Source organism: Galeopterus variegatus, unplaced genomic scaffold, assembly GCF_000696425.1.
Source record: "Galeopterus variegatus unplaced genomic scaffold, G_variegatus-3.0.2 Scaffold2706, whole genome shotgun sequence".
Classification (NCBI taxonomy): domain Eukaryota; kingdom Metazoa; phylum Chordata; class Mammalia; order Dermoptera; family Cynocephalidae; genus Galeopterus; species Galeopterus variegatus.
This window is the reverse complement of record NW_007728817.1, coordinates 6,578-21,781: the sequence shown is the minus strand read 5'-3', so window position 1 is coordinate 21,781 and position 15,204 is coordinate 6,578. Positions and strand designations below refer to the sequence as shown.

Here is a 15,204-nt window from a genome sequence, read left to right as displayed (position 1 = left end):
TGCGCGTGTGTGCGCGTGTGTGTGCGTGTGTGTGCGCATGTGCGCGTGTGCGCGCGTGTGTGTGCGTGTGTGTGCGTGTGCACGTGTGTGCGCGTGTGCATGTGTGTGTGCGTGTGTGTGAGTGAAGCCACTCCGGTTGTGGAAATATCTAACCTAATTTCGATGCCCTTGGTTCCCATGTTCCTATGAGCTCCTTTCCCACAGTCGTTATCTTTCCCCCATTGGTTTTTTGTGGTATTTCTATGCAAGTAAAAGAAGTAAATTAAAAACAAAACAGTACAGTAGTGACATAGTGAAAGAAAACTATTTGAATTCAGAGTCGGAAAGTGAGTTTACATCATAATTCTCACCAGCCATATGATCTTGAGATTGTCTCTGAGCTTTAATTGTCTAATTTCAAATAGTAAAATTCACTCACTAGGTAAGAAGAATAAATAACATATTTATGGGCGTGGCACATGGTTGGCACTTAAGTGGGGAACGGTTTTTAAATCACTGCAACTCAGAACCCAGGTCGCCTAATCTCATTCTCTTTCCGTCATAGCAAGCTGCCAAGGTTCATATTCACACGTCTAAGTGCAAATGGCTGGATTTCATCTTCACACCCTGATCTTGCCTGTCAGGACACCAGTGCTAACCGCTCTCCTCTGAGTTGCCACCATGAGCCCTCCACCTGCCACGACTTGCCCAGGAGGAGTTGGTATGACCAGGGACAAAGAAGGCCCTCATGCATCTAAGACAAGAGTGGTTTTCAAGACAGTAGCGTAGATTGAAGCACAATGTAAAGACTCTCTGTCCCACCATTCTCTCAGGAGAAGAGGAATTACTGAATCATTCCCTTTCAAAATCACAAAAATAAAATTTAAAAACAAAACACTAAGACACAGAGAGGATAAGGGATATGCCTAAGTCTCCCTGTGGATCATCAATGGAAAGCGGCGCCCTCCCTGCCAGCCTGGAGTCCGGGGGACCGGGCCATTCCGGGGGCGGCAGGATTTGCCAACCTACCTGCAAAACTAGCGTTCCAGTTTCTATTTGGATCAACGCCAATGCAGGGGCTTCCAGGACTTACGGACCGTGTCTTCCTCCAAAATCGGTTCTGAAAAAGCACCAGGGAAGGAACAAACATCTAGAGGTGGGCCAGGGCACAGAAGAGATGGGGGCTTTCTTTGGGGACCTGAGATGGAGATGAGCATGATGGAGGGGCCTGGAGGCCAGCTGAGCGCCAACCCTCACTGTTGGCCAGTCTCCTCTTATCCCCAGAGAGGAGGTTTTGCCCTTCTGGCTCTAGGAGAAGGACTCCCCGAAAATGCCCTGATGAAAACTTCATATGCAAGAACCAGGCTGATACCACCTGAACCCACTGAATAACTTTTGGCTTTGATAGAAGTGGGACAAATGGACATTATGTGCCTTGATGATCTTGGTGTGACAGGAAGTACACAGCATCTACCTTATTCTCGCCTAAAAATTCACCCAAATCCAATCAAGCTGTAGGTCTGACCATCAGTGAATAAGAAATACAGGGGATAAGGAATCAAATTAAATGACACAACAAAGCAGCCATCGGCCAAATGCAGAATGTGAGACAATGTACAGGACAAATTACTCAGTGTCTCCAATAAATGAATCTTTGAAGGATGTGTGGGAGGTGCTTTTGTAGACTAAAAGGGACTGCAGGTACACAGCCACCAGATAGAGTGGAGACCTTGTTGGATTCTTACTTGAACAAATTGACTCTCAAAGGAAAATTATCTTAATTTTAAAATAATTGGGGGTGTCAGATGATGTTAAAGAACTTCTGTTAATTTTTTTAAGGTGATAGTGGTGTAGTGGGTTTGGGGTTTTTGTTGTTTGGGGTTTGGTTTATTTATTATCACCAGCTAGAGATGCACACTAAAGTAGTTTTGGGTGAAATAACATCATGTCTGGGATTTGTTTTAAAATATGTCAAAAAAATATGTGGGAGGGAAAGAAATGAAAAAAAAAAAAGAGATTGGTAAAATGCTGATAATGGCTCAAGACCCATAATATGGAATTCATTCAACTATGCTCTCTCAGAAAAAATATTCCCTGGTGATTCTCAGCTCTGAGAATGAATAAAAAGTGAAATCCCAAGGAAACTCATAACATGCACATTTGTGGAAGTTCTCTCCAAGGTCAGACAGTTAGTGGCAAAGCGAGGAATTCAACAAACAATCTGAACTCCAAGCCCAGAGCAATTGAGATTACTCACTTGAGTTTGCGTGTACACATATCCATCAGGATTGGCCACAGGCAACAAGAAAATATCCATTTTCTCCAAGATGGAGGTGATGGCTGGATCCCTCTGGTATTCAGATACAATCTAAGTGGAGACAACGTGTTTGTCAGCTGTACCACTGCAGGCTGGGTTGCTAGGTCTAAGCCCTGTATCTTCCAATCCACACCTAGAATGGATGTTCCTAAAACAGCATGCACCCTCCAAAGCACCCCTGCCACCCTCACAGGCACGGCTCTCTGCAAAGCCCTCTGAGCCCTTCAAAACCTGGGGACATCAACTGCACTGAGTCCTGGGTGTCCGCCTATTCATTCCTTCCAAGAGGAGGGGCCCAGAAGAGTGCTTCTTCAGGAATTTGAGTCCCCGAAGAAGAGGTAGGGAAGATGACCCTGCACATGCACCATCCTCCTCTCTCAGCACTGGCTTAAGGCACTTTCCAGAGGGACGTGGGGACAGCGTGAGGTCCCTGAGGACCTGTGGGCCTGCCTGGAGCTGAGGGCAATGTTCATCTGAGTTCTTCTCTACTCCATCTCTGCAGGGCTGACTGCAGGTCAGTGTCTCAGGTCCACCTCTGCTCCTCATTAGCTCACTCATGGCCACGAACACATTTGTCATTTAGCCACGGTGGGCCAACCAAGGGGGCTTTCACCATTTGCTTCTCCAATCTGAAAAGGCCCCCCAGCCTGTTGGGTCTGTGCAGAGCACCCTCCTACCTTGTCCCCAGGGCCCAACCAACCCAACATGGATGGGATGCTGTGGGGGCCCCCTGGGCCCACCAGAATTCTTGGCTAATACCAGGCGACATGACCTTCCTCGCCGTCCAGATCCCGGTGGCCTGCGAGATCCACTCTCGGGAGTGGATGCCTGCGTTCAGCCAAACAGCCGGCCGCTGCTCACCACCTCCTGTGCTGAACTGCAGAAGGGAAATGAGGGCAGAAAAAGACCTGCTGCCCGCCTCTCCACTCACCTCTCCTCTCCCCAACTCACTCCTATTCATTTACTTCATTTAAGGTAATTCAAAGACCAAATGTTCCTGAGAGCGCCATCTATTTAGTGGGCTTATCCGTGACCGGGGAGCTTAATTGGTTGGCTCCGGGCAGCCTGAACCTCTCCAGCATTTGGAGCACATGGGAAGGGAAAACAATTGTTATTGTGGATAACACGCCTGTGTGATTAGAGATAATTTTATGTCTCTTGAAAGGCCTCAATTGGTATCCCAACAGAGAGAGACACAAGGGTACGCAAACCATAATTCAAAGACCAAATGTTCCTGAGAGCGCCATCTATTTAGTGGGCTTATCCGTGACCGGGAGCTTAATTGGTTGGCTCCGGGCAGCCTGAACCTCTCCAGCATTTGGAGCACATGGGAAGGGAAAACAATTGTTATTGTGGATTATAACGCCTGTGTGATTAGAGATAATTTTATGTCTCTTGAAAGGCCTCAATTGGTATCCCAACAGAGAGAGACACAAGGGTACGCAAACCTGGCTCTTCTAGTTAATGCAATAAATGAATTTGGTTTTAAATTAGGAAGAAGGGGGGTTCACTATAGCTCTTCGTAAATGGCATAATGAATTCCGGCTCTTGCCTTTGCCACAGTGTTGGGCCCCTTGTGTCATAGCTTGGTGCTAACAATGCCAGGGTCTCCATCAGATTGGCAAATAATCTAAATGTAATTATTTTAGAGCAACCAGCTTAGTGGCAGGTCTCTTTCCTGATGGTAATTTGCTCACTGCCATAAACCTGGGTCTTTGGGGCTTATATGGAACTAAGGGTTTGGCAAATTCTTAGCACCATCAGTTGTTCCATGGTCTATAGCCCAAATTCCTTTTGATTTTCATTCAGCTGAGTTATTTAGGTAATTTATGTCACTGACTTAGTTCTCTACTTCCTTTGCCAATATAGACCTGAATCTGTTCAAAATATCTGGAAATTAGGCTTTGTGCAGCCAAGGACCACAGGCTAGGCTTAAAATGACATCAACCCTAAAATTAGCTTCCTAGGTTGATTTTTCCAGTAAGTACCCCTGAAAGCACAATAGAGTTCATTGGCCTATCCCAACTTGTCTTGCGATTTACAGAAGTTGGAAATGAAGGCAAAAAGCTCTGGCCCATCTGAGAGCTTTTGGAATACTAACTGCCTCCCCTCTAATCTTGTTTTTCAGTCACACTTGGAATGAGACATGCTCCTTCCAATTATCCCAATTAGACAAAAGCTGGGGACTCTCAATCAGACCAAATTCTAGCCCAATAAGAAATCTCGCCCCCTCACTCTCCTCCCTGTAGTTAAGGAGTCTAAAAAGCTGCCTCCTTCAGAGGTCTGAGGGCTGGATCCTGGACATGAGAACCCAGGAGCCTGAGTCCAGTCAGGACTCACCAGCATGCGTGGGCCTCACCTTCAGCACATACATTGGCCGGTTTTCAAAGGAATGTCCAATCTTCACTCTGCTTGCCAGACCAGGAAAATCTGTGGCAATGCTGTCCATCTCCTGGTAAATCTGAAGTGTGAAAAAGTGAACCCAAGTGCATTTTAAAAATTTGTTCACTCCGGATGGGTGTGGGTGAACTCGATCTTACTGGTCTTTTAATGATTTCTTCTGGACCCCTAACCTTGGGGCTGACCATATTATCGGCATGAAATGCTTATTACGAGGAACTGACTCAAGAGCCCTTTTCTACAACTTTCTAGAGAATAACACATTTTATTTGTCCACAAAACTTTAAACTAGAGTCGAGAGAATTAGGCAGATATTGCTTCAACAGTGTGATCCTTTGCACTGTACTGGGATAGCCAGCAACAGCCCCACTTGGCCAAGTCTCTCGGCAGCAGTACTCTCCAAACTTTTGTGATCACTTTCTCCATCAGCCAAAAAAAAAAAAAATGAGCACACACCATGTGTGTGTGTGTATATATATATATATACTACCATACAAATATATGATGTACATTATAAAATAAAAAATAATAAAAACAGTTGTGTTAATAATAAGTATAAATACAAGTAGGAATATAAATAGAAGTTGTAATCATGTCTTCCTCCATCCCAGTGGACCATCTCACTTATATCCTGTGCTATAGGCACCCCACTATGGAGATCATTTTTCTGAAGGCTTTGTGAGAGCAATTGAAGAGGTGTAAATAGTGGCTAAGAATACTCCCGTTTGCTTCCAGTGGGGGGAGAAAAAAAAGTTTGATTTAAATAGAGTTTATCCATAGTTGCTCAAACAATCTGAAGGTCAAAAGAAGGAAATAAATAAATGCATTTGTTTAGTCCTTAAGACTGGAAAAAGGGGCTACACAGAGAAGGAAAATGTGCCATCAATATAGAATAAAATCAAGCTTAAAGGGTTTCTCAAACCTTTAAGTCAATGTGGCAGTCTGAACAGAAGCAAGATGCCATCCCCATGTACATGTAGAAGCCAGATAAAACGCAATGAAAGTGATTCACAGCCAAGTTCAAAAGCTAAAAAGGGGAAAATGTAAGTGCCAGAAACGGGAACTAACTACCAAGGCGGAGGGCCAGGAGTTGAAGCCACAGAACCAATATCTGCCTGAGGTGTAGAGGGCACAGGACCCAACCTAGGGCAAGAGGCTGGAACTTGAGAGCCGGGAACTGGCAATTCCAGCCACAAGAAGGTCCTGGAAATTCTACCCAATCTACCCACTAGCCCTAGAGAATAGAAGAAAAGCAGGATGGCTGCTCTAAGCCATGAGAGGAAAGAGAGACACCCAGGAAAAGCTAAAACACCAAGTTGTGTCCTGATGTGGGGTCCAAATTCCCACTGCTATCACCACCATAACACACACAAAGGACTGGGAACCAGGAACCGTGGCAGAGACAAACATGAAATTCCCATTAGAAACCTAAGAAAGCCTAGGTGGTTGTAGGATATGAGCTTTTAAGAGCTATTTTGTAGAAAGAACCGAATATGATCAAGCTGAGAGGAAGACAGCCCACCAGTCCACAGCAAAAGGCCTCACAGAGAGCAAGAGATAGCTGCAAACCAGACTGCAAAGGGCACCTAATGCCAGAGAAATCAGAGGTGAGTGGGTGAGAAAGTGAGGCCCCAGCAGCAGGCAGGTGTGGAGATGGTCCCTCCAGAGCCTTGGGTGACATTTGCAACTGGTTAGCTCAGCTGGGGAGGGCTCCGTGTTAATGAGGCTAACGTCATGGGTTTGATTCCTGTGAGGGCCCTGAGCTCTGCTTTCATCCATGGCCCAAGACTGAACTTCTAACTTTATCCAGCTGTTTTGCAGATGTATGTCATTGGTCACAAGAGGGATCAAGGGGCAGTGCAGTTGGAAATGTACACACTAAACAAAGCTACTGACAATCATGGGAAACAAGCGGAAATAGTTGGTCAACCTTTGAAATAATCCTGTCTAGAAAAAAAGCAACTCAAAGTGCATGCCTCACGAAATGCATGGCATGAACACCACGTTTGTATGTAAAGAACAACCCCATGCATTACTGCGTATGACGGAGAACACCAGTTTAGGTTTGGGGCTGTGTTCCTGAGCTAGCAGAGAGTTTGCAGACTAATGATGAAGGCACTGAGGGGCATAAGGGAACTGTACTGTGCACAATGCAGTTCCATTCTATAGTCCCTCCTGACTTCTTAAGTTCCAATATCATATGAAATTATTCTGCTCCAAGTTTTTCATACGAAGGTTTGGCTTACCTTGAAAGGCAGTCATCTATATCAAGTTGTTTCTAACTAAACAGCACTAATGCATTATGGAACAAATATACATTACAAGTAGTCATGATAAATGAGTGGAAATATTTGTTTAACCTTGCAAATAACCACTTGTCTGCTTACCTGGAATAAGTAACATTTTACTCTGAATAAAATAGAGAGATTATGGTGGTAGAAGAAGGTTAAATTACGAAGACTGGAAATGATCATAATTATTTCATGGTTTCCTTTAAGGTGTTGCTTAAGAGAAGAAGGCCGCATGTGGGAGAAAATGTCCAGTTAGTGTTTTACTATGCTCTTAGGTGCTGGTGGGAGGTAAGCAACCCAAGAATTAGAAAGGACTTGAAATGTGCACATTTTAGACCCTCAGTGAAGTGATATTACGCTGAAGACTAATACCTCCTGGAAGTAAGGACAGCGGTTTCAAAATTCAGGAGCCAGAGAACCTGGATCTTAACCTGTATGTATGGAACAGGAGATACTTACAGCTTCCAGAGAATGGTAAGCCCCATAGTTAAAGTTACTGCTGCTCCGTTCTTGCCCTTCATTGTGTTGCATTTCTTCAACCTCATTATCTAAAAGAGCCTAAAAACAGACACAGCAATGTTGTGAAGTCATTCATTGGTTCCTGTTTTTTCTGTCATATCCTGGCACAGGGGCCAGCCAAGATGGTGGCACCTTCAGCATATCAAGCAGCACAAATTTCAAGATTTAAAAGGAGGTCAGATTTCTTTCATGTATCTATAAAATTTTACTTTTTGGTGCCCAGTTTATATCACCCATTCAAAACCTACTTACTCCCTGGAAGCCACATATGTGCTATTTGGTTATTCTATAGTATGAATTCTCTAGACATCAGCCTGCATCTGGTATCCAGTGTCTCTGAAAATTGCGGCTTGGAAAACCATTCAGAAACAAAGAAATTCTTATAACCACTCATACTTTGAAGGTTCCTGGCAGATGTCCGTGACATGTGAGGATGATTAATAAGCTCACAGCTGCTCACGCCATCAGGAAACTCGCAGGCCAAATCACCAATTAGTCCATAACCCACCTCGGTGAAGGAAAGCGCGTGAGCCAGACACTGTCCTGCTGTTCAGACACAGGTCGTGAGGCTGGAATGACGACATTCCCTCTGTTGGGGGCTGTGGGTGACATTCTCCCTTCCTCAAAGGTGCTTCTTATGGCTGGTCTCCAATATCCTCCCCCTACCCCCAGTCTGCTCTTGCCTCCTGACTTCAAATAAGAAAAGAGAGAGGGACTTATTACTTAATGGCACATCTCTGATGTACCGGGCACTGCCAGATATTTTACATACATTCAATCACTGACTCTTCTCAATAAGAGTCTGCTCTTGCCTCCTGACTTCAAATAAGAAAAGAGAGAGGGACTTATTACTTAATGGCATATCTCTGATGTACCGGGCACTGCCAGATATTTTACATACATTCAATCACTGACTCTTCTCAATAAGTCACATGAGGGCCAGCCCGGTGGCGCACTGGAGAGTGCGCCGCTTGGGAGCGCGGCGGTGCTCCCGCCGAGGGTTCGGATCCCATGTGGAGACCGGTTCCCGCTCACTGGCTGAGCGCGGTACGGGCGCAACACCGAGGGTTGCGATCCCGTTGCCGGTCCACGGTACGGGCGCGACACCGAGGGTCGCGATCCCGTTACCGGTCAGTAAAAAGGACAAAAAGGAAAAAAAATAAATAAATAAGTCACATGAAGTAGATATCATGTTGCGATCCCGTTGCCGGTCCCCGGTACGGGCGCGACACCGAGGGTCGCGATCCCGTTACCAGTCAGTAAAAAGGACAAAAAGGAAAAAAAATAAATAAATAAGTCACATGAAGTAGATATCACGATTACCATTTTACTGATGAAGAAACAGAAGCACAGAAGGTTAATAGCTTGTCCAAGGTCACAGCACTCATAGTCAGCAAAATCACGATTGGAGACCAGATCGTGAGTGGTTCCCTAACCTATGTATGCCCTCACTACCACAACATGTTCCTCTAACAAATCACTGCATTTTACTTCCATTCGCCTCAATTTCTTCATCTGTGAAATGGAAAAGGTAACCAGAATTTGAAAATCTCTCAGGTCCACTCTAGCCTGGCTGCTTGGTCCTATGCAAGAACAAGGAGGGGCCTCAGCCTACCAACCTGCAGGTTTTCAATTGTCACTGAGTGCTCCAAGCCCTGAGACATCAGGAAAGATCTGACTGGCTGTAGACTGACGGACGGGACCAAGACGTCCACAGGCCCGCCGAAGGCGGAGGGAGATTTCCAGACATTGAGCTGAAGGGAACAGAAATAAAACCAGGTTAAAGGACAGTTCAGGTAAAAGGCACAATGAGCTCATTCTTCGAGAACCACTGCCAAGAGCCAGGGTGATCCCTGAGGGGCTGGGTTCTGCCCAAGGGTAAATTGTGACCATTTCACAGTGATACCTGCTCAGGCCTGCCCTGCAAGCACTGCCTAGCAGACTCCAAGAACTAGTAAGTGGAAGGCAGCTAGAATGATGGAGCCCACTGCGCGGGCCTCCCACCTCCCAGGACAGCACTGCTGTGGCCTTCAGCGCTTCTTCTCTCCCGTCAACCCTCTCACTTGTGTAAATGGCATGTTGACTAATACAGGATTACACACAGAGAATCTTCGGAAATAAAAATAATAATGCTGGTAGTACAAGAGTCTTCTCCCACCAAAGTTAAACACCCAGGAGAACTAAGAAGAACCAAGTACCTTAAAGTTGTCCGAATTTACTAACTGATTCAGTTTGCTGATCTCGTCTCCATTTCTGACATTAATCCTAAAAACTTGGTCCCTTAAGGAGAAAGAAAAAGCAAAAGATAATGGTGAACTTTCAGCTGGCAAATAACTCCCAAGCCTACAATCCCAGACATAACTGGGCCAAATAAGAGGAAATGGTCTAGTCTTGGGGTATAACGTATAGCCATTAAAAATAAGACTACGTGGCAAATATGAAAAAGTGCTTATGGTATAACTTTAAGGGAAATACTAAGTGAAAGAGCAGGACACAAAATTGTATGTATGCCATGATTACAAGTATGGAAAAAGCAGATGCATTGGAAGAAAAACAGACAACGGAAATAGGCCAACTGCTGACAGTGCTTATGCTCGGGTCGTGGGATTATGGATGACTGACTTTTTTTCCCTCGTATCTGTTTTCTGTAACGTGGTCATATTACTTTATAATGAAAAACATATATATTTAACAGAAAGGAATGTTCCTGAGTTACACGCAAGGCTAACTCAAGACATGAAGCACTTCTTCACTGTCAGGGGCAAGGACTGAACTCTGGCGGAACCTCCACGCTGGGAAGAGCTGGAAAGGAGAGCAGCCTCCATCCCGGAAGGGCTGGCGGCCGAACCCCGAAAATTTAAAACAGGCCGAGGCTGCTGCGCTCTCGATCCGCCCAGCTGCAGAACCTGTGCGCATGCGCATCACGACGGACCCCCCACCCCACGGCCCAGGGTGAACCTGGGACTCGCTGCTGCCCGTGGAGCCCTAAGAGGACCCAGAAAGGGCCCGCTCGCCCCAGCCCCTTTGTCATTTGTCACGCACTTGCTTCATACACATCATTTAGCTTCCGCAGCAGCGGCAGGGGTAGAGGCCCCCCAAGTCCTGCGTGTGGGTGGGAGGAAGCCGGGTCTGAAAAGCTGCTTTTGTGCTCGCAGCCTGCTCAGGGAGCCTGGGGAGCCATTAGGCCGTTGCTAGGTGACGGCCCAAATGAAACCGCACTCGATGCTGTCACATGCGTCATCCCTTTGACATGAGTGAATGCGGGAAGAGCTGCTGTGGGCTGAAGGACCTGTTGACAGAGTAAATGGCTCTGTCACAGGGAGCTAAACGTGCAGCCTCACGTGGCAGCTCCTCATCCAAAACCGGTTCCGTCCGGATGGACTCTTGGAGCTTCACTTGGTTCTGGAAGGTTCTGGGGGCTCTCCAGGGGATCTAGCCGAGCCCCAAGGAGACAATGTCATTGCAGGGCTGCTCCTGCTGCAGGTGGCAGGTCTGGAGGAGAGGCCGGTGCTGAAGTCTCGCTTTCTCGCCACAGGGTCCTGGAGGTGGGCAGCTGAGGGCATCCCATGAGAGCTGCTGAGGGCCTGGTGGAGAAGTCTCTGACTGGGCAGGTCTTATTCTGAACCCAACAGGCTTGCTAAGGGTTGGACTGCAGCCCTGGGAAGATGGGGAATCAAACCACCATTTCCCTGACGGGGGCAGGCAGCCTCACAAAAAAGGGATGGATTTAAAACAGAAGGGAAATCCTTATTCCTGGCTGTGGACCGGAATAGGTCTGCCAAACTCATGCTTTGTCACAACCTATCCCAACACTCCAGGAAAAGGGGCATCTTAAAAATGGGTGTTCTAGAAAAAACCCATATGTTGATGTCTCAATTAGCAAAATTAGGCATTTATAGAATACAACACTGAGCAATCAAAAAGGAGGAGGGAAGGGAGAAGGAACAGGAGGAGAAAAAAAGAGAGACAGAAGAATAGAAGCTCTTTGAAGTATGAAAACCATGTTATGCATTCACCCAGCACATGCATTTTATTTTTTCCCAAGTGATGACTTCACCTCAGAACCTCTGTACTCCTGGGCACATTCCACAACAATGGAACACAGTGACTTGAACTGGCCCCGAAGATGATATCCACAACCGGTTTCATCAGGCTCTAGTCAGCCCAGCTACAGAGGCGAAAGAGACATCAGTAGTGCACAGAGAGGCAAGGCAGTAGGGCTGGGGCAGCCTGTCCCCATCTGCCTCTCCTCCACCTCTCCCTTCACCACCTTCTTGGCTCCAGCCCCACTGAAATCGCAAATTCACTGTCTACTTTGGCGCTTGTGTGCCTTCGCCCATGCTGTTCTCTCTGCCTGCAGTGCCCTTTCCCTTGTCTGCCAGCCAATCTCCCACCTAGTCTTCAGGACCAGTTCACATCCTCATGAAGCTTTCCCTCACCAGCAGAGCAGTTGAGTAGAGTCTTCAGATCACGCTAAAAATTGGCAGTGGTGGCAGGTCTAACAGTATTCTTATGAACATGACCACTCAATACCTGAACGCAGAGAGAACATAACTGGGGTGCCATGCAAAGGACAGCCTTTTGCTCGCCCTTGTTGTCCTTGTCTCTATTTGGAAAATACCCGCTCCAGGTCCTGAGTGTGTAGATGGTTGAGCACACCCTATCTCCACAATCTGAAAATTCATTCAAAGACCTTGAGTTCTTCCTGAAGATGGAAGATTGGCCTGGGAGGGGGGACACATGGGTTTGCAGGTTACCATGTCCTCCCCTCCTGCTCCAGACAGCTCTTCTTAACTCTGACCCTTTTCAGTACCTAGGGCTGTCCAGCTGCTGCCAACACAGTGGTTGGTGGTCTGCTCTCACTCACCCCCATGCTTGTCCCATGTGCTGGACAGTCAATAACTGCTCTGATGACTGAGCCCCCTTCCACAATGATCCGCCCCCTTCCGTGCAGGCAGCCACGTGGCCCAGCCTTTGTGCCGTTCTCACTGCATGCCCAGCCACCATGAGCAGCATTAAGAGATGGCATCACAGAACTCTTATATGCTTGCCAGCTACTGTCAATGCTACAGCCAGTTCTGCAGCTACTTCCTGTTCTCTGCCGCCCAGCACCTCCAGCATCTTGGCCATTGTTCCGTTCCTAAGATGACTGAAGACCAGGGCAAAAGACACCAGCAGAGGAAGAGAGACTGGGGTGGTAGGTGAGCCAGGTGGAAGGAAGGAAGACTGGGTGGCAGGAGAAACCATCCTCACCTCCACCAGTCAATCAGTGTCCTGGCTTCCCAACCTCCTGAATGCTCAGAGGCCAGCTTCCCTTTGCTCTAAATGTCCCCTGAGCTGGGTGTCTGGGAATGTCTATTGACCCTGGGAAGGATTCCACCACTTTTGCTGGTTCCCTACTATGAGGTGAGAACAGATTTTGGAGTGAGGATGACACTATTGGTTGAAGCCATCTGCCATCAGCTCAGGTGCACAGACCCTTCTGTGCAACACTCCTAAGGTGAGCACTCGAGGGCCCCGCCCAGGTGCCCACTGCGTTGCAAGAGAGGTCTATATCCTGAGAAACAGAGATATTTCAGCCGCACGGATAGCTGCTGTGGGAGCCTGACAGCTCCAGGCATCAGCCCACACGGCCATGAGTGTAGTGGTGACACACCTACTGCTGAGCTGCCTGTGGAAAAATCTCCTTCCCTGGCCACCTGCTACGCCTAACCCCTCGGAGCTATTTGGCAGTAGAGTCACAGGTGCGAACAGAAGTCATCACCATAAAAATTACTCAATCTCATATAAGTAATTACCTCAATAAACAATACCAAAGTCCCTTTAGCCAGAGAGTATAGTAGAGAGTAAACTGATACATAGAGGTAGATCAGCGAGATACAGGATTCTTTTGGAGATTAACTAGTTTTACAGCAAAAGGGTGTGGGTTTTGCATTCAGAGTTCTTCCTTCCCTGCTTGCCAGCTAAGTGGCCCTAGGCTGGTTCCTCAACCTTTCTAAGGCTGAGTTTTTTCAGGTTTAAATTGAGGAAAATAACACCCCTGCCTGGCAGAGTTGTTGCGTGATCCAAAAGATAATGTACACGTAAGCTCTCTGCAAATGGCAAAGCATTATGCAGTAATGAGTCATTATAATTCAACCTTCTAGCAGGGCACCGTGGCACCCTTTCATCCTTTCTAACTCCCAAATTTCCTCTCCTTGGCAAACGTCAAAGCTTTCTGTGCGGAGCGTGTTGAGCATGTGTGCGTGCACACACACACATTATGCAGTAATGAGTCATTATAATTCAACCTTCTAGCAGGGCACCGTGGCACCCTTTCATCTTTTCTAACTCCCAAATTTCCTCTCCTTTGCAAACGTCAAAGCTTTCTGTGCGGAGCGTGTTGAGCATGTGTGCGTGCACACACACACAGCACACACACACAGCACACACACGCACAGTGCGCAGGTGCGTGTCCCTGTGTGTCCATTGCTGTGGCGAGTCAAGACCTATTAAATCTTCACATCCTAGGAGTCAACAAGGAAGCACCAGGTCCGCAAAGCCTTCACCATCAACACAGAGGCAAAACCCAGAAGCCTTTAAAAGTTTCCCCTTTAAGCACGGCAGATATTAGAAACAATTTCTGGTAATTTTTAATAATGAATAACGTAGGAGTAAGAAAGTAGGAGATGCCTGGAACTGACCTTACAAATAAGAATTAGGGGGGGAAAAAATTGCAGGAGATTAGGGCGCTGAGGAGGGGCTGTGGAGACCACCTAGTCCTGATTTCACAGATGAAATTGGTTCTCAGGCAGGAGAAGTTAACGTAGGAGTAAGAAAGTAGGAGATGCCTGGAACTGACCTTACAAATAAGAATTAGGGGGAAAAAATAATTTCAGGAGATTAGGGCGCTGAGGAGGGACTGTGGAGACCACCTAGTCCTGATTTCACAGATGAAATTGGTTCTCAGGCAGGAGAAGCGACTTGTCCAGGATGACACAGGGGCAAAGCTGGGACAAGAGCCCAGGTCTTCTTCCCCCAATGCCCTACCACTTGAGGTACAATCAGCCATTCATTCTCAATCCCAGTCGACTCGCATATTTCTTAAATCACCAAATTTATAAAAATAAAAGTAAATCAAAAAGGAACTTACCCAAAAAATTTTTCTCGACCACAGATGCTGGGCCCAATAAGGGCCCCAAAGAATAGTATCCACTTCATGTCCCAAGGGTGTCAGTCACACAGTGGCTGAGTCAAGCTGTATTTATAAGTAGTGTGAGGTATACTCACGTCCTCAAAAATGCTACTGTGATTCCCAAGCACCCTTGCGACTCTGACAGCCCACAGGCAGGCACCCGCCAATGCCTCTTCCATTCCTTTTGAGTGATAAAGGCCAAGCCTCTCGATTTACAAGGTCAGGAACTTGCTCCACAGGCTGGAAAAGTCTGTGCCAAGGGTGCCATATTGCTCATTGCTTGGCATGTAAATAGTGTTTTTTGAGTAAATAGGAAAGTCCCACAGTGCTGGATGGAATTTATACTGATAGGAGAGGCCAGATGGTAAACCTGGGATGCAATTGTCTCTAGAGTAATAAAAAAGTGAAGACTATCAAAGCAACCCCAAGCCAGCTACAAGACCACATACTTAACAAGCCCTGCCAGAGAATTTCACCAGGGCAGGTCATAATGAGGAGAGTTTGTGAACTCTTTTATGGGTCTG

At 46.8% G+C, this 15,204-nt stretch overlaps 1 protein-coding gene across 2 annotated transcripts in view; it reads right to left on the bottom strand.

Moving 5' to 3' along the window:
- CPA4 (carboxypeptidase A4) overlaps positions 1 to 14,753 on the bottom strand; it is a 23,739-nt gene extending 8,986 nt beyond the window's left edge. Inside the window, exons 1-8 of one of the 2 annotated variants that reach the window (XM_008582705.1) lie at positions 14,639 to 14,753; positions 9,705 to 9,786; positions 9,126 to 9,260; positions 7,447 to 7,545; positions 4,656 to 4,757; positions 3,069 to 3,173; positions 2,237 to 2,347; positions 1,009 to 1,099 (exon numbers count right to left, since the gene is read on the bottom strand). In XM_008582705.1, the coding sequence (XP_008580927.1) occupies positions 1,009 to 1,099; positions 2,237 to 2,347; positions 3,069 to 3,173; positions 4,656 to 4,757; positions 7,447 to 7,545; positions 9,126 to 9,260; positions 9,705 to 9,786; positions 14,639 to 14,706 (793 nt within the window). In that variant the 5' untranslated portion in view covers positions 14,707 to 14,753. The remainder of the gene's footprint in view (positions 1 to 1,008; positions 1,100 to 2,236; positions 2,348 to 3,068; positions 3,174 to 4,655; positions 4,758 to 7,446; positions 7,546 to 9,125; positions 9,261 to 9,704; positions 9,787 to 14,638) is intronic. The other variant, XM_008582706.1, reaches the window with a different exon arrangement.
- Between the last annotated feature and the right edge of the window lie 451 nt (positions 14,754 to 15,204).